The 26,266-nt window shown below is 41.3% G+C and overlaps 1 protein-coding gene across 1 annotated transcript; it reads right to left on the bottom strand.

Moving 5' to 3' along the window:
* Positions 1-1,458: 1,458 nt before the first annotated feature.
* DSG2 (desmoglein 2) lies at positions 1,459-24,472 on the bottom strand. Its single transcript, XM_015619429.3, has 15 exons — positions 24,236-24,472; positions 18,202-18,237; positions 17,182-17,316; positions 16,107-16,265; positions 15,697-15,841; positions 14,308-14,468; positions 13,349-13,483; positions 13,016-13,201; positions 11,795-12,054; positions 10,802-10,944; positions 10,000-10,227; positions 9,080-9,310; positions 7,927-8,069; positions 6,474-6,806; positions 1,459-4,501 (listed from the first exon to the last, which is right to left on the bottom strand). The coding sequence occupies exons 1-15, from the start codon at positions 24,278-24,280 to the stop codon at positions 3,524-3,526; spliced, it is 3,318 nt and encodes a 1,105-aa protein (XP_015474915.1). The 5' UTR covers positions 24,281-24,472; the 3' UTR covers positions 1,459-3,523.
* Between the last annotated feature and the right edge of the window lie 1,794 nt (positions 24,473-26,266).

The following is a 26,266-nucleotide window of genomic DNA, read 5'->3' as shown; positions in this document are numbered from 1 at the left end:
GCTGGCTCCTGGGGTGAGAAACTGAGAGCTGGCGACTGCAACCGCTTTGTGTGGTTCAAGAATCACACTGGCTACATTTGTGCAGTTGTTTCCTGGAAGTGACTCTCACCAGTCACATCAGAGGGTTGGGGCACTGGGCATGGCTTATTGGGCAATCAGGGTTCTGCCCCCCATCTTTTTTTTTTTATTTTTTTTATTCAGTGAGTGCTGTCTATTCAAGGAAAGCATCTCATCCAGTCATTTCAATGCATTGTTTTGCCTCAGGTGAATGCTGTCCTGTTACAACTTGATGCCAAGGCAAGTTGGGAGAGCCCAGCTCATGCCAAAAGTCCTTGTCATCCAGTATCCCATCTTTGTAGCAGCAGCCACCCAAAGATGCCTGTGGAAGGAGGTTTTCCTAACAGGGCTCTCAGCTTTTTCTATGTCTGGAAGCCATTTCTGTGTGTTCAGTAACCCCCAAAATAAAAGCTGTCTTGAAACTGTGCAAACTCTATGTGCTTTGACAGCCTGCACTAGCAGCAGAGGGAGGCCAACCTTCCTGCACATAAGGTAAGAAGGACAGGTGGCTGTCAATGCACTTTTTACTCCCAGGAAGCTCAAAGGCCACCAGGGAGGAGAAGGGGCCAGCAGAGGAGACAGCCAGCACCATCAGCTCCACCACTGCAACACATGATGAAGGAGTGATGCATTTTTGAGATGCCTCAGGGCCATAAACACTTACCATCACTCTTCCAGGGATAGCAGCTGATTTACTTAACTTTTTAGAAACTGATTTACTGCTGATAACTCTGACAAGCTTTAAACCTTTGACTGCGGACTCATGGTCAAATTCCCAAGAAAGAATGGAGCCCGGAAAAAATTGTACTGTCTTGCAAAGTTTAACCTACCTCCAACTAGACACTGAGGAATGACAGAAGTACTTCCTTGTGGGTATGCAGGACACAGGCTGCATCATTGTTTTGGCAGACTGGCTCATACTCACAGATCCAACATACTTAGCAAGGACTCACAGGTAACATAAATCACAGAAGAGCAGCATGGATATAATCCCTGTCATGCTGGCATTTCAGCATAACTGTGCTCTATTATTCTTAGATAAGAAAATTACAGACTTTGCTTTTCCTTTTGAAGTCAAAACAAGGCATCCCTCACAAAGATAAATGTCTGGGGCTAGTTCCCCTCTCGAGGTTATCTAGTAGTCAGATGCTAACCAGGAACTTCCATTAATTTGGGTCTGTACATTCCTCCCACCAGTCACTATCGTTTACAAAACACAGCTCCATTAGAAGTGAGTGGCTTAATCTGATGGATGTTCTGCCAGCATTAACACACGCTGATATGCTGATAGCAGCTGCAGCCTTGGTATAAGACTAAGTCAAATAATGGAGACTCTTAAGGTTTGAATAGATTCCTTAAGGCTCTTAAGGAATCTATTTAAATAGACTCTTTACAAGCAGATCTGTGAAAGAAGTTTATTTACAAACATTACACTCTTACATCTCTTCTGGATGTTAACAGCTCCATGTTGTAACACGTTATAAAACCGAGGCTGTTTTATGCCATGTTGTCTGGAAGCATAAAACTGATTTGAAGGATTTTCCCCAAAGCCCAGTAAATCTACAGAGGGGATGCTGTTCTCTTGCATCGAGTTACAAAATTTAGTGCACTTAACCACTAAGGCAGAATTCACATTTTTGTCAGAATTTTTGTTATAGCAGGACACCAGCTTTTTTTACATCTGCATCTTTCAGATATTCCTTGAGGCTGTTTGGGAAATCTCAGTCCTCATTCCATCTTTAAACTCTTTATTTGCAGTAGGAAAGCCAGTGTTTTCACTGAATGAAGAACTAAAAAAAAATACAGTAGAATTCTTTATTTTAAGACTGCATAAACCCACAAAGACACTCTATTAGAAAGTCAGAAAAGTGGTGACCACTTGGAACTGCAGGCTCACTTAGAAATAAATACATGTATTTTAAAAACGTAGTGTAAGAGATAAATAACCAATAAGTCCAGCCAAGCAGGGAGTCTGGAAATACTACTCCACTTAATGTAATGACCCATCTGTCATGGTTGAGCACAGCAATGGTTCCAAGTTTATGTATTTATGTCTTCAAAGCAACTTTTACCATTAGTAAAACTAAACACCCTGAGAGCATTTCTAGTCAAAGGTAGAACACATAAGTGGAAAAAATAACGCTGCAGATGCAGGAAAATTCCAGGAGATGGAGACAACCTGAAAGTTCTGCAGGTCCACAGGCTTTTCACTACCTTATGACCATCTTGCTGATTTCACAGGTAGGAGATAAATATCCTACCTATGCCTCATCGAAAATACTTCTAAGAAAACTTATGGAGTGTAATACATTTTTTCTTGTATAAAATTAACTTCAGAATGTTCCAAATGGCATACAAATGTCTACACGTGCATATGTATGTACTGCCAACCAGTGCAGTACCCTCTCCTGCTTTTACCACATAAACTTCAAGAAAAGCAAAGCAGAGCTAAAGGGAACTTCCTCTTGTCTTGTCACAGCCAAGGGAAGCTGTCCTTACACAGCACTTTACCAGCCAGTCGAGCTCTGGTACTGAAACTAGTGGAACCTCACACACACAAGGCTGATTTCTGTGTCTGTGAGGTGACACACACAATTCCAAATACCGAATTGCACCTGTCAATCGTATCCTATGGATGTCCAAGCGCCATAAGCTTTGCTGACAAAGCCACTGGCTGAATCTCTGGCTCTAAGGCTAAGGTAAGCCCTGTCTGATTCTCATAAGTTGAATAAAGTGGAAAATATAACAATGCAAATGCTTACTTGTCCATGCCAGCGTAGACCCACACCAAGTAATGGAACTCTTAGACTGAGGTAATAAAAAAATGCAGTTCTCAGCTTTTTTGCTAATTGCTCTCTAACTTCTGTGGTAACATGCAAGTATTGATTGCTTAAGTTACAAATTCTGATAACCTGAAATTGTGACATCCCTTCAGGAGATCAACACACCACTGCAGGCATACTAGCTTTAGTGGCCTGGGCTTCTCAGGAAGATTTTTTAGCAAGGCTCAGGGGGAGCTACCAGGGCCCGCAACACAATGGCAAACACACAATGAGAAACTGACTCCCCACACAGGAGGGCTTCAGATACACTCAATAGCAGTTCAAAAACTTTACTTGTGCTTTGCAGGTTGCTATCCATCACTAGATTGGAGACTTTTTTCCTGTTTTCCCAAAATTATGCAGCTCTGGTTATGTGGTATTCTTACACTATCTGTACAATAAAAAGCAGTAACAAAAAAAAGTATTTCCCACATCTTTCCACTTCAAAAGCATCCCTGCCAATATAACTTAACACCAGATTTCCTTACTTGCTTCCTGGTCATATAATCCATATTTATACAAACTAGTGCAAATGAGTACATTTGTCGTTCTGGAAGCTCCAGCAAATTTGGATCTCATGGAAAAGGCCGAGGCAGGATGCATACAGACAGAAGGGTGCTAGACACTCCCAGCAAGGAGCCAGGCTATGAGCGAGTGTACTGCACTGTGCTGTGTTTGGTGACCCTGGAAGACTTGCTCAGTGTGGCACTGGCAGGAATCCCTTGTAAGTCAGAGCCCATCAGGTTAAGTGGGGAGTCTGGTGCCTGCTCAGCTCTGCTCTGCAGCCCCGAGGCTGTCACCACCCTTTCATTCAGCACCGTGCTGCGCTCCTCTGTCGAAGCAGGGAAGCTAAGCGAGCCCTGCTCTGCAGCAGCAGGCACAAGCACCCTCTCTCGCTCCCTCACCACGACATACTGTGAGTCAGGGAGATCCTGAACTGTCAGGGCTCCTGGCCCTGCACCTGCCGACTTCACCATCCTCTCTGTTACCACCACGTTACCTCCGTGTGGCAGATCAGGGATTTTTACCATCCCCTGAATGCTTGATGCAGGTGCCAGCACTCTCTCTGTCACCACTACGTTCTCCTTAATCTGGGGATCTAAAAAGAGAGGGGCTGAGCGGGCAGGAGCCCCCACAGAATAGGATGTTTCCGTCATGGTGACACTGCTCTCCGCGTGGCATGTGGGGAGGTGCCGGGCATTGTGCTGCCCAGAAGGGGATGATGAAAAGGTTGTTTCTGTGACCACCTCCTTGGACAGGGTGCTTTCTCCTGTGCCACTGCCTGTGTGGATGGACTGGAAGCCACTGCCTGAGGCAAAGGCTTGTTCAGAGGTGGAAACATTTTGCTGATCTAAGAACTGTGACTTTGCTTCACTAAGACCAAAACCAGATTCATTCTTGTAGCCACCATCTTTCATGTTGATCTGTCTACCTATACATATTTCTGCTAGAGTCTTAAACTTGTCTCCTAAATCATCAAGAAAATGGTCATCAAGATCCCCCTCAATAAAGCTGCAGCAGCCAACGGAGCCATGAGGGGAGCCTGATTCTCCCTGGGAATAAACCAGGAGACAGTCTTTTGCAGCTTGCTCTTCATCTTCATCAGCAAAAGAGACAGCTTTCTGCAGACAGAAAATAAAAGCAAGCAAAAGTTCATTAATGCCAGTTCTAGACTTAGTAATTTTGAAAAATCATAAATGCTTGGACAAAAAGATTGAAATTTAACTGATCCCACAGAAACTGTCAACCAAGCAAGGGCAGTACCTAACATGTTTTTTTTTTTTCTTTTTTAAAATTAGTCTGAACTTGACAGTACACTCGATGAGAAGAAAAATCTGAGATTATATTTAAAACCTTGGATACCATCACCACCTGCTGCTGTTCCTTCCAGTAAATCTGCCATTTGTGATACTCCTCTATATTCATGAAGAAATTGTTTTTAGTTCAGCGAATGAACTTCACCTCTAACTAGGTTTTTGTGGGAGAACACCAAGACCTTTTCTGAGTGTATCCTATTTAAAGAACCATTTACTGAGTATAAGCTGACATGATATCACCTACCATGGCCCTTTTCACTAGCACAGACTACAGGATCACATCCAAGATGACCAACAGGAAACAAATCAAAAAGTTGAATGGATTGGTAAAGCATGGGTGAATAGTTCATCATGTAAATTCTTAGGCTCTATGCAGGCCACCTGGCAACAAGGACGGTTCATGAGTTCTGGCTACAGCTCCATCTGAAAGCAGTGTCTGCCATGGACAAATATCTGTGTATGTGTTTGCATCAGCTCCAGTTCCAAAAGTGAAGGCAGCCAAATCCTCTGGGCCTGCTGAACCAGCTTTATGTAATATATCTCCTGGCTGGTCCTCAGAACCACCTTTCTGCCACATTTGAAGTTCTGGACTGGAAATTAGCTCAGGCATCTGTGCAATGTGCTACATGTCAAGACCCAATCTGACTCTGCATATTTACCTGCACTTGATCCTGGAAGTAGGCACACAACCCAAGAATCTGCCACAAAAATCAGCAGCTGAAACTATTTGGTTTGGTTACTTGTCTGTTTCCTCATTCCTAATCTGAGATATTTTAGCCTCCCAGAGTATGACTTCCCTCTTGCAGACTTCATCAGACAATTATGCTTGAAGTATGCCACAAAGAGTGGAAGAAAAGAAGATTGCTACTGTTGCATCTGTTCACCCAGGAGGCCGGTAGCTAGAGCACTCTGAGACATACAAGTACTTAAAGCTCAAATCCTTCCCTGGCCTGAGGTGGTGATTCAAATCTGCACAGCTACTCCCCTGCAAAACCACATCATCTGCCAGCTGTAGGGTGTGAAGACGTTTTGTTTGTACAGGTGATGGTGCATGGTAGTCAGACTTTCACTACAAGGAGCTCACCACCCAAAGGACTAAGGATGTGCGTAACATGAAGAGAAACAGCTTCAACAAGTAGAAACAACCTACTGGCCAATGGTTAGGTTAGTAAAAAAAAAAAAGGGGGGGGGGATTGCAACATATGCCTCATACACTTTTGATGAATGGCCCTTTACCCAGGCTGCTGGGCAAACAGACAAGTCAGCACCACTTACTGCATCAGATACTTTGAAAATACAGCCCCACCCACTGGTGTATGACATCTTTGGCTTATCTTTCAAAAACCGGCTCCGTGGTAAATTTTGGAGCTGTGACACATGATGAGTCACAGGTGCCTCCCTAGAGACCAGTTTCATGTTCTTAAGTCCCTGAGATTTAGATCACAGTGTCTTTCTCAGGGCTTTTTCCCGGACAAGGCGCTCCTTTGCTATTGCTGAATATTCTGGATCCCATCCACAAACACCTTCCTTGAGAGAAGGGTCTATTTGTGTGGCATCTTGCAAGCATTCAGTGCTAGAAGACTGAGCATTGTCACACTCCAAGTCCCCCCATGTGTGGCTAATCCAAAAATCCTTAATGCCCCCAACTCCACAGGCACAATATCAGGACTGTTTATATCTACATATCTACTCATCTCTGTCTGTCATAACATGAATGATATTTTACAATGCTAAGCATAAACATCAAAATGCTGTTATTTTTGGGTCATATGCTTACATCATTGAAGTAGTCTCTTAAGAATTCTTCATTCATGGCTCCTGCTGCTCCCACAGCAACTCCTCCTCCAGACACCACTGTCTTGCCGTCTACACCTGCCATGCCTTCAGCTGACATGGCTCCATAGTCGGCAGCAGAAAGAAGACGCCTTTGCTCTTCCCATCTTTCCCTGGTAACAGTGTTGTGATGCTCTCCTACGTGAGAGGCAGAGCTGCCTGCTCCTATTAGAGTTTCTTCTCCACTCATTCCTCCTGCTGCTGCTGCTGCTGCTGCTGTTGTTGTTCCTCCTTTCAAGTTCCCAAGTGCAGTGGGTGGAATGAAGCTTAGTACTGGCTACATAAATAAGACAAATTAAGATGTGACATGAAAGCTTTGCTGTCTAGCACATGGAACTCACCAAACCAGCAGTGGGGCTGGGTGGGAACAGGGAGGGTGCTGTATTACGACTTGTTTGAATTTGCACTTATACATGTTGCTGCAAAGAGTAAAAGGCCTCCTAAAACAGGGTGCAGCTTCCACAAATGTATTGCCAAAAAGGTTCATGGAAATGTTTCTATAGATCATTGTTTTCTTGAAACTCAGAGGATTGAAAATGAAAAAAAATCCCTACCAAAAATTCCCATCAAAAAAAGGCTTGCAAAACTCTAGGGAGCTCAGCTGTTCCAAGAAAAACTGCCCAGTTTTCCTCAGACACAAAGCAGGGAAGTATGCACTGCCTGCCACCTCTGTGGTGCTGTCCGGCCCTTTCTTTTTTCCTAGCAGTTTGGCTTCCTTGTTAATTATCTTTTAACAAGAATTTGGTGTGAGTATTGGCCCCGAATCAAAGACTTTTTCCTCCTGTTTCTGTTATTGTGCAAAAGCATGTCAGTGTCATGCCCTTTTTTTGAAAGCCCTGTTTTGTAGCATAACAACAAAGAGCAAATTTCTCTTGGCATTTACTGTTCCCTCTGCAGATTTGCACCTTTTTCTGGCTTTTTCTTTTTTACTAAGGAATTTCCTCTGTTTAAAAAAGAAAATATAAAAGGAAGTAATTTAAAACAGTCTGAAACTTTAAACCAATGACGGGAAGCTCAGCATTACAACCCATTTTTTTCCAGTTTTATCATGCTCCCAAAGGGGTGCAGAGCATTCCAGGCTTGCAAATGCAAATGGTTCACTCTCTATTGGTTCAATGAGATATCTTCTGCACAGATATGATCAACATTTGCTTGATTGCTTTCCCTATATTTTGGGATTTAAGTGCTATGGTTGCTTTTTTCTACAGCTGCTGGTAGAATTCATCTCCCACACATCCTTTGCTGAGCCTCACAGGGTTAATTTTAATTAATGTTCATGTGCTGTTAAAATCTGTTGTAGAGCTTTGAAATATCCATCTGTAGTGTGGAAGGGGCCCGAGGTGCCAAACTGAACACTGAGATAGAAATCAAAGAGAAGGGCTATTAGGGATACATGCCTTCTCCTCAGGAGCTGCTCCTTCACTGTTCCACTGACGCAACATGGCTTCACTGTGGTCTGGTATTTCAGCAAATGTCTTTGCTCCACCAAATCCCTTTGCTCCCAAGCCACCAGGACACAGCAGCAGTAACAGTGGAACAACTACAGGGAAACAGAAAGTTGCCATTAACTGTGTGGTTATTAGGACCTTAGCATACTTACAGCCACTGTAAGTTTGGCCAGCTCCCATACTCAAATGTGTTTTCTAGGAGCTAGTGATCAGGATGAGGGCTGGCAATGAGTGAAGACAGGTTCCTAAATATCCAAGGCATTTCCTAGAAGCATATATCTGAGGCCAGTTTCCTAGAGAGCAAACTGACAACTAACACATTAGGGACTGATGGCCACACATGTATGTAGCTATAATTCATCAAAGATCTCAAAGACCAGTTCCAAGCCCTGGCTGTCACTGCACAACCTCAGCATTTCTAACTTCTAACTCCTCTTCTTTTACTACTAGATAACAACATGGCATCATGTAAGTTCCATCTCACCACTCCTTTGACATGCCTAGAGCGTTGCCTGGGGAACTCAAAATAACCCAGTTTCAGAAGCAGAGAATATTATTCCTGTGGTGTGAACTTTATTTCATCACAGTTAGATTGCTGCCAGCACAAGCAATAAGCTATTGAGAGTTCAAATGCAGCACTGCTACACCTGGCCACACCATAATTACAAATATTCTTATTTTCCTTTTATCTCACCAAAGAACAGTGTCATATGCTGTTCTGAAAAAGGCAGTGAATCTGCAGTGACAGAAAAGAGAGTGGAGAATGTGCTGTGGTTTGAGTAGGAAGAGTTAGAGTTCACCTGGGGACATCTCAGAATACCAAAAGCATTCCTCACTGCTTCCCCACTTGTTATTTACTGCACCATAAACAAATATTAAAAGTTGTTCATATTAATTTTAAAACACACAGCTTGAAATGCTTTGAGGCTGAAATGCTGATGTTACCAGAACTATCTGGGGATCTGCCATGACTTCCCGCAAGACTAGGAGTTTACACAGAGTATATCAAGATGATAAAACCTGGGAGCTGGACTATTTCTTCCCTGATGCTTTGCAGACCACATTTACAGTGCTTCTGAGATAATATGAAACAATTACTTACGCAGCAAAAGTAAAAATGCCAAGATGATGAGTGCAACCGCTGCTGGTGCCAGACCCACCGACTTCGCACCAACAAACTTCTCCTGGCACACGCCATCATCTGCACACTCACAAACACTCAGCTGCAGGGTCTGTGGCAGAGCACAGCTGACCCCTTGGAAATCCTTTATTAGCATGGGAACTTCAGTTCTGCCTGGCTTCAGGTTTTGTGGTACCAGCTGTACGCTGGTGTCTGAAGCAGAGGTGGAGGGAGGTTAAAGGAAAAAAAGAAAAAGAGACAAGAAGTGAGCAGAGAAAATTGACTTCTGTAAACTAACTAAAATACAACTGTTAGAGTATTCCAACAAATCCCCTTCAGTTAAGCCCAGTCAATGCAATGGAATTAAGTTTAATTAGCTGCTGCTACAGTACATGTGCTTTTATTTTTATTAAGTAATTCATGCTGGTGAGCAACCATGACCACTTTCAGCATCAGGTAATTGTGAAATTTCACATGACCAGAGACTTAGCATGGAAGACAGCCCAATCACCTGTATAGACACAACCATGTAATCTGAACAGATACAGGCTGAATTTACGAAGAAACAGCTTCAGTCTTGAGATTCATCTGTTACATGTCACAGACATGTAATGTCTGTGAAAGAGATCAGGAGTCAACAAAACACCTGTTCCTGTCAAACATGTAAACATAAAACATGGTCCAGCTGAGGGAAAGCAACACACCCCCACAGGACATGTCTGGGGTTTTATAACCTTTAGAGAGAAGGGTGCAGAATACAAATTATGGTCCTAATGCCTGACTCCATATAAAGGGCTGTTTTATTGGTCTCACTCAGCCAAACCGTCAGTTTGACTGGAATTAATAAATGATGACCTTAGGACTTCAAAGAACTGAGAGTAATTAAAAATACATTTTCTTACCATTTCCAGAGGCAATTATCCACTTTGCTGCTGTTCCTTCTGGCTCATCAATGACAGTAAAGCTGAAGGGATAACTATATGGGTAACCATCCGAATCATGAGCTGTAACATCAACTAATTTTGCATCTGAACACACAGTCTGCACAGGGTTCACAATAACTGGGCAGTTATCATTCTCATCTTTAACTTGAATGATGACTGTGCCAGTGACTGTTTTCCTTGGGGAATCTAAGAATTTGAAATATGAAAAATTAAATTGATTTGTGCACAAAAAATTATCTTAACATAAAAAAAAGTAGCATTTTCTAAAACACCAACATTGCTGAAGTAAGTTGAAAGAGCTTATGAGAGCTGTGCTTCATTCCCAATATTAATAAATATATTGACAAAGTTCTTCTGAAGAAGTTGCAAGCTGTTTTGTTACTTTAACTTGAAAAAAGAAATTCTATATAGCTACACAGTAACATGCAGATTATAAATGAAGAATTAGGATATTAAATGAAAATTTAGGACTACGAAGTCTGATGATAGGCATACTGAGATACTGGCAATTCCCACCTTGACAATAGAGTTTCCAATCAGACCTGTCTTTGAAAACTTTCCTAAAAGTTCACCTCCATCTAGTCAAAGGGGAGAAACAGATGCCTTGGGAACCCATTCCAAAAAATGAGTTGCCTGTCTCTCCTGTGAATACCGAGACTGCACTTGGTGCCAAACCTTAGAGATGGGTAGGTTAAACCAACTACCCTTATAGGCAGGCAAACAAACCAATTTGTGTGAAAACAAAACCCTCTCAACTTACCAGTAGTTACACCCAACATGGTGATAGTGTAGGTGCCGTTTACTACATGAGGTGATTCGTAATCAAGATTTTTAGCAAGTCGGATTTCACCTGTCACTGGGTCTACTGTGATCCAGTTTGCCGCATCTCTTCCTTTCATGTAGCTGATGAAAATGACACACAGATGGACACATTTATAATGAGGAAAACAGCCATCAGTAGAAAAAAGAAGCTCCACAGTATGTTTACTCATCATTTAAAACAGAGATCAAATCCCTCAGTCTGAGGTCTGATGCTCCTGCCACTGTAATTGGTTACAAGCATAAACCTATCCTGAATGCTGAGAGCTGCTTTTCACTCTAGATCAAAGATTTAGGTAAGGGTGCATCATAGAAAATACAATCAGGGAGTGAGATTGGAGCAGGAGTTGCATGGAGCTGCACTGCTGAGCACCCTCCATCTGTGCTCCCAGCAAAAGTTGAGCATTAGACACCCTAGAAAAACTGTATTACAGGCATGAGGGAAAGGGGTCCACCCCTGGGTGTTCAACTCTACTGTGCACCATTTGTAAAGGCCATGGTGGTAGTTAAATTTAATCTAGCTGAAAAGATGTGATTCAAAACCCAAGGACACACATGCAGACATATCTGTGTTACACCCTTTCTGCCTGGCTGATACATGTTTTTGCATATTCCTTCCTAATTTTACTGGAGACAATGAAATCAGATTGGTAAATCTACTCTCAAAAGTAGACAGGTATGACAAACACACCACGCAAACACAGACAACTTCAGCACAAGCACATTTCACCATATATAACGAAAGAAGGAGGATTTTAATATCATCTGTTTTCTGCATAATAGAATATTAAAGATGATGCTGATGTTTAAAGTGTGAATTATCCTTAGTAGAAAATTATTTTCTTTGAAATTATTTCAGTCCAACATGCAAATTTTTACAATCAGATATGACTTCTGACATGCTCAGTTGTGATGGTTATAAAAAAATTCTTACGTAATGCGCTGTGCTATTTTTCCAGTGTCTTCATCATAGGCTTGATACTGTCCAATAACTTGTTTTATCTGCAGTTTCTCACTTGCTTCAATAATTTTTGTGCCACCAGGGAACACAGGACCTTCCTGCACATTGATCACCTTAATTTTGATTGGAATTGTTTTTGCTTTGTAACTGTGTTTAATTGACTTGTGGAACTCTGCTTTGTTTGTAACAACAATACCCAAGTTTAGGCTTTGCATTTTTTCATAATCCAGCTCCTAGAGCAATACAGAAAATAATAAAAAACATTTAGAACTTGTCAGAATCCAGTATCTAGACAACATGAGTACATTTAATACTTAATTAGTACTTTAAAATCAAATAGCATCCTTTTTTAAATAATAAGGATGTAAATATTTAATTAATATTTAATCAGCAAGGGTGTTACAGTGAAAGGAAGTTTCTTAATCTGCTACTCTTGCTCATTTTTAATGGATGACACCATAGGAATGGCTTTATATTATTGAATTAAACTAATTTAAGGTATCTAAAAGGAGTCCTAGCCATATATTCTGCCTATGCCTTTAGTGAAACAGTCCTCAATTACCTCACTCCTCCAAATTTATGTGGTTTTTTGTTTTTTTTTTAAACCAAATCACTCACTCAATAATCCTCTTTTTTTTAATAATTATCAATCTTCAGATAATGAAACTCAAGCAGGAAAAAAGATACTTAGGACATTATGCATCTTCAGTACTTGTGGACTAAAGAAAAGTGAAAACTGTAAAATAGACATTTCCACTAATGGAAAATAATTTCATCATCATTTCAACTTACAAAAATTCATAAAATAGTCTGTAGCCCATGGCCTATGGAACAGGTGTTGCCTGCAACATTATCAATGGCCCAGGGAAACAAAGAAATTTATACTGAGATCATCAAGGACAGCAGAAATGTGAAAGGTTAGAGCATGTTAGTACTTTTGCCCAAAGGGCAAGGAAAATCTGGGGACTTCTAGTGTTTAATATAACCTACTAGTTATATTTGAGATCACACAGAATGCAAATGGAAAAACTTGACAAAATTAGTATTTTGCATGGAATTATTGAATGCATTAAAAATATGGCAAAGGAGGAGTAGCCACATATTTTACATATTAACTGAATAAACACAATTTGTCAGGACAGGTGGATAAATTATTCTAATATTTAAAGTGGAATCTCTAAAATGTATATTTACCTTCACAACGGTCAAAATTCCTTCATTTGTCTGGGCATCTGTTACAATTTGGAAAAAACCACCTTCGTTGCCAGAAACAAATGTAAAGTTTGCCAGCCAGTTATCAGAAAACTCTTCATCTCTGTCAAATACTTTTATCCGCATAATTTCCACATTTGCCCTGTTTTCTTCAATGCTTCCTTCAAACTGTGGTAAAAAAAAAAAAAATCCACTCTTTAAAAAGATGTCATGGATTACCTGATTTTATCAATGCAATAAGTTTTTGCACAGCGTCTTATTATGGGATACTGGCAGGTGGAGGAACATGCTCAAAATTGTGATAATTGTACTTACTGTACGACTTTCAACAATGGGTATATTGTCATTGACATCCAGAATCTTGATTTCTAAAGAACACGTTGCAGCATTCCCTCCTGTTTCACCACCGCGGTCCTTTGCTTCCACCACCAAAGAATAGCTACTTTGTGTCTGTCATGGTAAGAAAAAGGTCTTTAATCCAGGCTAAAAATTAATTCTTTGCTATATTATCTCTATTACATTTTGGTAATGTCTCTTATGGTCAATTGTAACTCCTCTCTAGCTAGAAGTAAATCTCACACACAAGTAGCTTAGTAGATTCTGCTTGGGTACTGAGGCTTTGGAAGGGATATAGGATTTTCACATCTCCCCCACAAAGAATCAGACTGTACTTACATAGCAAAATAAAAAATTCAAGTGGCTATGAGCAGGGACAGGACCAGTGGCATCTGCATGTCAGAACATGGCCAGAGGCAGAGCCACATCCCTCAGCCACAGAGACAGCATTCCATCTGCTGGCCAGGGAAAACTCTGCAAGACCAGGTCATGTCCCTGGTAATGTCTTTCAATGCAGCATCAGTAGCACCTGTCCTAACACTTTGAACTGCAATTTGCACGGCAAGCTACAAAGGTCCAGATGCAACCAGCATCTTAGCAGGTGGTGATCTGGGTTATCTTTGCCATACACTCCCCAGCAGAAAGAAATGATGCCTTGATTTGTGTAATTGCTGCCCTGACTGCACAGGAGAGACAGAAAGCAATGATCATCAGGCTGATGCTGTGCAAGGGAGGTGATGGGGGATATAGCCCCAATCCCATTGCCTCCTCCCTCAACCCCTGAAAAGCAAGCCATCAACCAGACAAGGCTTTAATCCCAAGGGAAATTAAGAAAGGTGAGAGGGCCGGCTCTTCATCCTGCAGGCAGGGCTGAGGGTGACACAATGGGCACCAGAAAACCACTACTGACAAACACCAGAACTGGAGGGTTTTTTTACCTCTCTGTCAAGGTTTATTTTTGCTACTCGAACCTCGCCAGTATTCTTATCCATGCTGAATGCATCGCTAGGGCTTTGGGAAACAATCCTGAAAGCAATTTTGGAATTTAGATTATTTGGTTCATCTGCATCTGTTGCATTTATCCTCATTACGATTGTACCTGGAAAACACAATATGCACCACAATGTACTGGTAAGTATTTCTACTGTAATGTCAAAGATAAGATCATTTTGTTAGATGCACTGCACAATTTTCTGATGCTCCTGACTTTACTTATTTAATGCATGAAATTGAAGAAGTGCTCTTAAGCCCAAAAGGTACATGTTAAAAGTATATGTTCTAGCCATGAAAAAAATTGTATCCACACATCTGTAACTCACAGAATTCAATGCACAAATTAAACAACAGGTTAAATTTTCTCAGTAAATCTAACAGAAAATTATAGATACCCCACAGAGCAGAAAATGCAAGCCTTAGAACAAAGAGCTACATTTCTCTCACACATTATTCTAAAGAGAGCATTAATTATTCCTTTACCTGAATCTGATCTGTTCAAACCACTGATCTGTTTTGATGTCTTCCAACAGCTTCACTCAATATACGTGGTTGTACCCATGGTGCAATCCCCTTACAATTTGGCAGGGGGTCTTGTTCTTTGGGAGAGGGTGTACTTCAGCATACAGAGCCTAAGTTTTAACATTAGCTGGAAATCATGCCCAGAGCCATTACATATGGCTGCTATTGACTTGAAAGATTGCTGAGGTTACTCAATACCTCACCCAAGTGGATGGGCAAGAATTTGTTTCTTCAGATTATAGTGACATTAAAACAGACACATTGCCAGCTATTTATTAGGTCGTTTTATACCAGCTTTTCTAATCTTCCTGAAAATAATCTGTTGCTCTTATGTTTACTGATATCAATAGGAAAATGGCCATTAACTTGTTCTTCAATGGTTATGGCACAGCCATATGTGCTTACCAGCAAAGTACCTCTCCAGCCCACAGACAAAGCAGGGTTTTGGATGAGGATGGCAGACTGAAATCCCTCCCAAACAGGCTGTGACTACTAGGCCAGAAGGCAGATTGCATTTCCTGTGCAATTCCTGCAGAAGAACTCTGGTTCCTGGATTTGTGGTAGCTCTGACAACAAACCCAAAGGTGCCACAAGAGGGAATACTGTTCTCTCTTGCCCCTAGGGGGATGCTCTTCCTTAATCACACAACACAGCTCAGCCTTGAATAAAAACCTTCATTCACACATGGATAACCTGGCTTATGTCAGCAAGAAAATGTGCCTGTTACTGCAGATATGCTGCTCCAAAGTGCATATTCACTTGTCCCCTTGCATATCTTGGGAAAAGCTAAAAGAAAAAAAAGATAAAGTTACCTGCTTCGCTTAATTCTTCAATTGAACCAACAAAAACTTCATGTGAAAACACTGGAAAATTGTCATTTATGTCCACAACTTTAATTGGGAGGTCTATTGGCTCTTCCAGTTTTGCCCCATTCTTATCTAGTGCGTGGCCTCGGACCTGATAATACAGAGAGAAACAATAAACCAATCCAATGAGTGACTGTCATATATACAAACACATATGCAAAACAGAAATACACCCATTATATATAACAAAGTATAAATATTATAAAGGCTTATTACATATGCTTACAAATACAAGCTGGTATACACAAATAACCAGAAATGCATTATATATATGTATTATTTCAAGCAGACACATTTAAAGGAAATAAATAAAAAATGGATAGGAGGAAAAAGAAGAAATATAATTTTCAACTTACAAGAAGAATTGGAGTCTTTTCTCTGTCCACCCTTCCTGTTATGTTCAGGTCACCAGTCTTTCCATTGATAACAAATAATCCATAAGGGGGTTCTGTTACTCCTTGACCAGATATAGTGTATGTTACTACTATTCCTGTATCTTCAAGATCTGAATGTATCTAGTAGGAATATAGCAAATTAAATACCACTCAGTAAATAAAATTACATTTAAAAGTGCAACAAAATATTTTTTCCATCTTGTAATGAACAAACACATTTCCCTACGTTCCTTTGACTGTGGAGATGTAGAGAATGCAGGAAGGGCTGCATGTTCTGTTTGATAGTCTGGTGCAGGGAGATGAGAAACATCTGGATCCAGGAGCTGATCTGAGAGGTCAGACCCAAGCTAGCAAAAATATCAGGACTGGAGAAGGGATAGGGTAGAGGAAAAAAAGGTCACAACTGGAGATGAACACATAGAAGAGGCTGCAGAGACTAGAGATTACACCCTTTCTCTGCTGTCAGCAGATATTCAAAACATCTGGAAAAGTGTGCATTGTGCCAGTATCACCATCAAGGGGCAGCCCAAGCAGAGGGAAACATCTTGCCACCACCTGCAGTCATTTTATATGCTGAAATGGCAGGAGTGGTGAATTTAGGTTTCAACACTGGCACTGAACCAGGCACATATCACTCTTTCACAAAGGGTAACACCATGGTTATTTTTAGCACTGTTTCCTAAATGACTAGGTATACATATTCATGCTTCTCCTCGATCACCACTAGCAGACCTGGGACCCGCTTGTCAAGCTTAACCCCATCTGAGTATGGGTGGTGAAGAAAAAAAATCTCAAAGATACTGCATTCCCCAAGGCTTAATGAAAAATGGGGCTATGAAAAGATGAGTGACTGAGCCAAACTAGGCTTTAAAAGTAAAGGAAACAGAAGGAAATGTGTCAATTTCCAAATGGTGTTCAATAGTCCTTTAAAATTAAAGAAATATTTGTGCACGTGTTTAGGGAAGCTACACTCTTATTTTACATTTTCATTTCTATTTTTATGTGTACTGCATATTAAAATGTTTTCTGGGCTTACTCTAGCAATTGGATTCTTATAGGAATTGTCCTCCTCTTCCCGTATGAAAGCTGGAGGGACTGTCCATTCTCGCTTCTGTCTGACTAGGCTGTTGGGATGAGACAAAACGCCACTCCTGTCATTTCGATTATAAACCTGTGAAAAGACAAGATGGAACGTCAGCATTACATTTAGTCATTTCAGATAAACATTTTATTGCTGCTGTAGCCAAGACTTATGAGCAACTTTTGCTCTTTCAATAGCTAGTAACTTCAAAATCATGGAGCAGCACCACCCTTCTGAGTCACAATCTGAGAGCTATGCAGTCCTCAAGCTGTTGAAGAGGAAAACTGCTCTGGTCTTTTCATCAATACAGAATAAGGCAAGACAGGCCTTAAAAGTATGATCAAGTTTTCATGGACAGTGGCTGGTGAAAATGCACCTGCTCTGGAGGATTTAAATGTTTGTCATCAGATGTGGGAAGAAGTTTGGCACTAAGGCTGTTTTGAACCACCATTTCTGCCTTACCATCGTGTTTATCTTCCCACCAATACTGCCTTGCATATTTAACCTTTTCTCTGAAACAATACATGGAGAACAGGCTTCTATTCAATTCACCCAATGTCTCTGCTATCCCCATTAACTACATTAATTATCCCCATTTAACTACACCTCATTCTCAATCTGCATGACACCCCTCATCCTTCTGTCCACTTTAGTTTCTACTGTCTCTGTTGACTCCCAGATTAACATATTCAATAAAACAGTGGTTTTTCATCTACTGGGTTCAAAAATCAATCTACATTTTTACTGTGTTAGGGGAAGTTTCTCAAAGTTCAATGCCACTCTAGGTGATGGATGTAGGAATCTATTCACTTACTTTTCAGCTTTCATTTCTCTATTCATTATGCAGCTTTCACATTTCAGAAAATGGTAGAATTCAAGACATTTATCAATTGAAATAAGGTGTGGCTTTGACATGTTGCTCAGAGAACCCTTCCACAGGCACTGATAAAGAAAAATCTTTCCATTATATCCTACCTTCACATAGAGCCCATGTCCATAATTCAAACAGATCTGCAATGGAAGTTATGATAGTCATTGTTAATTCCATGTCAACTTCAGCAGCACTAAAACTTAACTTTTGCGACCTGCTTCATAAGAGCAGCAAAGCCACAAGGAAGAAGGCTTCTGACCTGTATATATTCATATTTATTATTTACCCATAACAGCTTCTGAAAAAATTCACCCATAACCATTGACATTAAAAACATACACTCCAACTACACAATAAACAACTTTGGCACCTTTAGCCTATAATTTCCAGATTATAAGCAATTAATATTTTTTTTCTAATAAATTCAGACTTCATAGTAGTGTTTAAACAACCATGGTTTTTTGTGCTGAATAATGCTTCAGTACTCCAAAACGATGAGGATGTGCCATTGATGGAAACAAGTGTTGGTTGCTGGCAGCACTTTGGAGAAGCTCCCTCTTCTGGGCAAGCCTTGGATTTGTGGCTGTGGTGGTCTACCAATCACACTAGAGAAGAAAATCTGATAAAAGGTGTTTAAAGGTAAGGACTAATCCCAAACATCTGCTGAAGTGTACATGACAGAAGCAGCTCTCTTACTCAGAACCTTGCTGGGAGGGATAAAGGACATCACTTATTTAAACAAGGCAGAGGTGCTTGCTCTGACAAAACCTTGCAGGCTAGCTGCAAAGTTCTAAATACTAAATATTCAGTACTGCCCACCTCTTCACACACCAGGATAGGCCAGGACAGCTATGCATGGCCTTGAATGGCTCAGTTAGGTGACAAACCCTGGGGGGAAGAAGCCCACTTATCAGAGACCCCATGTTTATGTCCACTCTCCAGGCACCAAAGACTCTGCAAGTAACAACACCACTCAAACTGCAAAAAAATGTAGGTATTAGGAAGCAGCAACAATAAAAAGTAGGCTATTACAACATGGGAAACCTACAAATCAAGCTTTTGAACTTTGTACAAGTTGCAAATACTGTTCTGAAAACTATTACTACTTATATTTTGCAACTTGGGTGATTATTTTCTTAGGCATACTACTCCCTAAGGCAAAGCAGGCTCAGAAAAGGTGGTTTTCTACTCAAATAAGTCAGTCTCTGACTGGTTTCTAGTCTGTTCACTGGGCTCTCCCTAGTCCTCCCTCTGACTCAGCCTTGATTACTGAATTGATAACAGCTTCTTTTTTTTAAAAAAAAAGTTATCTTGAACCCACACAATCCAGCAGACCATGTTGAGCAATACAGCAGATTTCTGTTTCAACTTGTTCAACAAAACTGTCTTACAAATGGTATTTTTCCCAACGTATATATTCTGAAGACAAAAATTATCAAGCAGTAAGTTTCCTAATGGGTATGCATCATGAAGAGTACAGGCTCTCACACCAAGCTGTTTTCATGGATGTTCTTAGTCTTACTTGATTTTACTAATTGTATGGATTTTCAAAATTTATTTTCATGGCTAATGAGGTTATACCAGCAAGAGTGACAGGAGAATTTTGCTTTATAGTCAAGGCTTTCCACAGAAGCTGCTGCTCTTTTGGAAGGTGAATAATTGTCAAGATGTCATCAGAAACATCCTTGGTTGTTCTAACTGGTAAACTGGAGGGAAAACTGTTTCTGTCTCAAAACTGAATGGAGACAAGAGGCACGTGAAGTTTCATTGTATTGGAAACCCGAGAGCCCAGTATAAACAAAAGTGTCTGAAGATCAAGAATAAGCAGATCTTCCACTGAGATGTGTGTCAAAAATGTGTAAAAAATTGCACTAGTCATAATAAAAAGAAATCTTTCATTAAGATAACTATATATCAATTTGTTTGCATGGCAGCAAATGTCCCTCAAAACATTCTTGGTTAATGCTAAGGTAGTAAAAAATACTTTTGCTCTGGTATTATTCAATCTACAGTCCACAGGTAGCCTCATAAGGGACTTAGGAGATATCTACAGAAAATGTTTAAGAATGACAATTTTATTTACAAGATGCATAAATACAAGGAGAAAAAAATACATAAAGGGATCCAGCCTTTTTATTAAAATTTTTTAAAGGTTCCAAAAATTTTAAATAGGGGGAAAAGCACTTTTCAGTGACATTTTTTTTCAAAAACAAGTGAAATGTCAGAATTTACTGCCTGTTGAACATGTGAATTTCCCCCTCCCCCCACTTTTTTTTTTTTTTTTAGTATCTTACAGCTGTTAAATGGCTCAGAGTAGGGAAGCTCTGTCATTTGCTGTGGATCATAGCCTTGGCTCAAAAAACAAGACATCTACTGATAACACCTGTTGACCAGAGCTGAGAACACTTTGTCAGAAGAAAACTGGATGGTTACAAGAAAAAAAAAAGTCTGAGTCCTGAAGTAATGAAATTGGAATGAAATACTAAAATACTACAGGAAAACAGCAAGAATAGGCAAGAAGGCATGGGAAAGAAGGGAGTGACTGCCAGGCTGCTCTTGCCCAAATCCTTGTTCATCAGTCAGGAAGTGACTAAAGGACAGATTTTCAACACAAAGCTCAGATTTAAGCTGTAAAGCTATAAAGACTGAGTAACCAAGAAGGTATGTGTCTGTATTTACTACATCATGAAACAGCAGTGCCTAGAAATGTGGTCTTTTCCATGTGCTGTGTCTTAGATTTGGAGCTTGCACTCCTGTGAGTCAGTTTGGTGATGAAGACAAGTGAAGACCTCAGAGAAGAAAGCAGGGGGACCAACCAAGGTCATCTACTAGTACATCTTCTGGCCCTGAGAAAAAACAAATTACACCCAAATACTCCTGGACAACTGTTTATCCTGTTCTTAAAAATGAGGGATGGAGGTCCCTCAGCCTCACTAACCTAAGGGGATGCCTAGGTAGTCCTACAGATGAAAAGGCTGTTAATTTTCATCTTCATTTTATTATCCTAATTTTTAGCTCCTTGCAAGTTGGCCATATTGCTGCTTGCATGATATTCAGAGTAAGACACACAAATTTGTGTATCTAAATGAAAGCTAAGTGCCTAAACTTTCATTATGACCAGCAGAAGCCAAGCCAATACCAACAGAGATTGGAGCGCTGTTCAACTCGTGCCCAAGCCAGTCCATATTTATTTCTCTCTGAGCTCGACTGATTGTAAGCATGTGCAATTATGTACTGTAAACCCAACACAGGAGGATTTGTCGAGCAGAGCATCTGATGCAGAGAACCCAACACTACACAACTCATGTTCTGATGGATCCTTCAGACTAGAATTAGCTTGTTCCCACAGATCCAACACCTACAAGAAGATGGATGCATCTCCCAACATGGTTTCACCCAGGAGGGATACCACTCACACACTCTTGAGATTTTCTTCAAAAGTACAGTCTGATTTAATCAAACAGGTGCACTCAGTATCCACTGCATCTCCTTATACCTTAACAGAAACTTCAACATCTACACTGAGATGTCTTGGCCTCAAAACTAACCTCCTTTGTCATGTTGACAATGCTCTCATTGTATGGTGCAATTCCCTTTTCTCAATGCTCTTTTCTTCCACCCTTCAGGTATCTGCAAACTTATCAAACATCTTACTCACTGTTTTTTCTCACATACCAGTTTTTTAGTACCCCTTAAAACAACCATAAAACAGGATTTTGTGACTTCAGATTGCATTTTTTTACTGGTCTGTAGTCTGTCCTGGATAGATTCATTTTTTTTCTGAAATCTGGTATCAAAAGTAATGTACCACTTCAGTTCAATGGGATGAATAAAGTACTAGACCTTATATATTTCTCAGCTGCTTTCAGACCTCACCACAGCTGGGTTTTCCCTCATTTTTGGAACAATATTAAAATGTTGAATCAATCCACAGATGCTTGTAAATACTTCTACCACGTTTCAACATGTTATTGGCAACAGAAGCTAGGTTGCTTTGAATTAGCTCACCTCTGCTCTTCATAAAATCAAACATCACTTTTTGATGGTTTTTATTTATCTTGTTTCTATGACTTCTGAAAATTAACTGCTATTGACTCTGACATTACAGCAGTGATCTAATATATGCAGGCCAGATTTTCATCATACCCAGCCGAAGTCTAACATCCCAAACATCAATGAAGTACAATCTGAGGAAGACATTCAGAGAAAAGGTAAATTCTGCTGCTCTCATAGTAAGATTCATACATCTCTGTCAACTATTCTTTCACTCAAATGCAGGAAATGTTCCAAGACTTCTTCTCTTGAAGACATGATGTCCACCCCCTTTAGAAATGACCGGGAAACCTCCCAGTCTAATAATCCTCGATAGCTGTGCCCGCCCAGCAGGCCCATGGTTCTGGGTGTGTGCCCTGGACATGCTCCAAGTCAAGCCCAACCCTTTGGGTGCACCAGTATTCAGCACAGACAAACATTCCTGGAAAAGGGTCAAAGGCAGGGGCCTGGGGAAATCTGTCGTGACCTCTACAAGGTACCTAGGGATGATGATACAGGGAAGCAGCCTGCAGGCAGGGAGGGAACACTGAGAGATACTTCCAGGAAAAACTGAGAGAGGAAGAACCTACCATTCCTGATGCTTCTAAGGTAGAAGATGCTTTGAGAAGACACTACTCTTAGACCAAATTTGTTTTTAAGTAGTTTCTTAAGATTCATAAAAAATAAATTACCCTACTCCAATACTCTCAAATAAGAAACTTGACTTTTTGCCATATGAATACCCAGAATGGAAAAAAAAGCCAACAAAATTTCAAAACCCAGCAGTGCCTCTCTTTCTCTTCTAGCATCCTCCAACTAAGGAAGGTTTATTCATTCTAATATTCTACCCAACAATGAGTCTTTTAGGCCAAACTGACTTGGCTCTCAATACCTCATATCCTGACCCAACTTTAGCTGAAACTGAGGATAATGAGGATAGAGAAAAATAACGTTCCTCAGGAAAAACTATCAGCATCCTGAGCCAGCACAAGCCCATCAAAATGGATGATGGTGTGGCTTCAGGTATTGCAGACAGAGTATGTAAAACCTTTGGCACAAGTGGAACTCCACATTTTCCATCATTAATTGGGACAAAATGAGGGAAAAACATTTTCCAACCAACCCCCAACCACTTGCTTTTACTTGCTGTAAAAACAGGTTTAACTGTTGCTGGCCAACTTATCCGCAACCATACATCAGTATTAAAGTTATCAGGCAACAGGTCTCCGATAACAAATCCGATTTTGCAGGTTCCCGAGCCCAGGGAACAAGGTCCCGACCCTCAGCACCTTCCATTCTGTCCATGTAACAAGTCCTTACTGATCCCTGCCCGGCAGCTCCCGGCACAGCCCAGGGCACGGCCGCCACCCTCACCATGGAGTGGCGGCAGCCCAACTTCCGCAGGGCATTCTGCCAGCCTGGAAAGGTGAAAAGCAAAAGAAAATGCCGCAGATACAACAAAGAGTTTGCTGTAAACCAGGTAGAAAGAGCTAGAAAGCATCAGTCCAAATCCAACAAACCAAGCGTTTCGTTCTCAGTTTGTTATGAGACAGTCTTTGCTTTCAGCCTGAGAAAGTATCCTATAGGATGGAAGATCTAAAGGCTGATGGCTGAAATACAGTGAGGGAAGGGCAGGACAAAGCCTGAAGTCTCCTGGATTATTAAGAATTTGGTGCAATTCTTCTAAGGCGATAAAAACTTACAAACTTTTTGCTTCATCTTCCTGCTAGCGTTGTTCCCTCAGAATTGAAGTGCAATTTACCAGTATAGAGAGTATGTTGAACATTAAGACGGCAACAATGTGAATTCCTCGCTGCCTTCCTGTTCCTCGCGGCGCCTCAGCAACCCCACCCATCCCAGATACTGTTCCTGCTGGGACTTCCTACCTCCACCTGCTTTCAGGTAGCAAAGGGCGATTGTTTTATCTAATTCCCAAAGAGAAAACCCATTCCCAGCCACAGGCAGCGGCGTAGGGAGGGCTGCCGAATCCCGACGGGAGCACTTCTCTCCGGCGGCCGCACTCGGGACCCCCGCGGCTGCATCCCGCAGAAGAGCAGCGCCCCGGTACCGAGGGAGCCCCAGAGCAAAGCAGCACCCCGCACTCACCAGCAGCGCCAGCAGCCGCACCGCCGCCCCGGGGCCCCGCGGCATGACCTCCGTGCTGGGCCGGGCTGAGCTCCTCCCGCCGCCCAAGCCGGGAATGCCGGCGGCCCGTGCAGGGGGCACAAGTAGCCTCGGGTGGGTGGAGTGTGCCGGGCGGGATCCTTGGCGGGAGGGGGCAAGAGGCAGGCAGCCCCGAGCCCCGCCCGGCCCGCGGTGGCGAGTCCCGTCCGTGCCGCGCCGAGCGAGCTCCGCCCGCGGAGGCTGCACAGGGCAGCGCTCCGAGCGCCAGGCTCCGGCTCCCCAAAGCTCCCGGAGTTTGCGGTTTGTTTGCCCCGCTTCCGCCGGGGAAGGCGAGCCGGAGCGTGCAGGAGGCTCTCAGATACAAATAACAAACGAGTAATTGGTTGGGGGGAGCGCAGACTCATAGGCAAATAAAATCGTGAGCGTTTTTAGGACAGCCTTCCCTATAATCCTCATTTTTTATGCGCTCCGAGCCATATCCTTCCTGCTCTTATCTGGCAGAGATCTTTCCTGGATACACCTGAGTAATTGATGCTTACGAAGGCGTATCTGATTCTTCATGATGGTGAAACAATTAAATGTGCTTTCTGTACATCCTCTCTTCATTGAGGCGGTTGCCTAGTTAATCTTGCCAGGATCACACTCAGTTGCGGTAAGTAACTTCAGAACCTGCTGGTTGTCATACTACTGGGGTCGGAGAGGGGAACCAGCCTTACGGGAGTCCTTCCAATCACATTATGTACCTTTGCTGCATGTTGTAACAATGCACAATAAATAATTCAATGTCAGTTGCAAAAATTATAATTTCCATGGCCATCATGAGGGGAAGAGTTTTACCTCAAAGGTTTTTCTGAAGTGACTTATATCTGTTTGCATTACTTACTTAGAATGTCCCAATTTACAGAGTTTGCTGATACTCCTGCATAAAAATAGTTGTCTTAATTTAAAGAAAATAAAAGGCATAAACAAGCCAATATATGTGAAATGCACATGTTTAAGGGCTTTTGTATGGCTTTGTTCTGTCACTGTGTCACTGTGCTGGACTGGTCACTGTATAACCACACAGAACTGTGCACAGATCCTGTGAAGATCTTCAGGCTCTCGAGGACAGGGAGGTATTTTGGCCCAGGTTTAACAGCCATTGTAGCTACTGCAGCTAATGGTAGTAGAAGAACTATGAAATTTTCTTTTAGCTATTCCTGTTTGAGATAAATGAGGCAGAGCATGTCTTGAAGAGCATTCATATTACAACCCTTTTAATCTGGCGATTTAGAAGTAGATTCTGTTTTCAAATGTATATTATGTTTCCTAGACTGATGTTTAAGTATTTCTTTTCATCAAAAGGCTGTAAGAGAAGAACCTTGTATTGCAACTTTCTTTTCAATCTGCAGGTTGCTTTGTGGAATTCTAAAATAGCTTTTCACTGTCTATCCAACACACTTGTAATGAGAGGATAGTATATATATGTGTGTGTAGATATATATATATATATATATATACACACAACTATTTGCCAACTTTAAATGTTGATATGGTGGAGTAAAAATCTAAACTAATTCCTTCTGAAAAATCCTTAGCTCCTTAGCATTGATTTCCCTTTGAAGTCACATGTGCTTACAGGAGAAATGAGTAGAATAATCTTTTCCCAGAGCTCAATAGTACAGGACCTCTTCCGCAAATTACCTTGCCAGAACTTAGATGTCTGTTCTTAAGTTGCTTATAGCTGAAGTGTGGGCCAGCTACATGTCTTGGACATCCTACAACAATCTCGGCTATCACCAAAAGGTTGTTTGTTTTTTTTTTTCTCTTTAACTTGGCTGCCTTGTATAAAAAACTTCTGTTATTCCTATTTTACAAAAATAGTTCACCTGCTGTTATGAAAAGAATGTCAAACAGTATCAATTTTGTTTTAAAACAGCTAGTAAGTGTGTCAGCAACCACTGAAGCTGAATTTCTGCCTTTCTCTCACTTTAACCTGGCAGCAGCTAAACACTCCTCCTCCCACAACCAGGC

Source organism: Parus major, chromosome 2 (genome assembly GCF_001522545.3).
Source record: "Parus major isolate Abel chromosome 2, Parus_major1.1, whole genome shotgun sequence".
Classification (NCBI taxonomy): Eukaryota; Metazoa; Chordata; class Aves; order Passeriformes; family Paridae; genus Parus; species Parus major.
The sequence above is the reverse complement of the archived record's forward strand: the minus strand, read 5'-3'. Positions and strand labels throughout refer to the sequence as shown.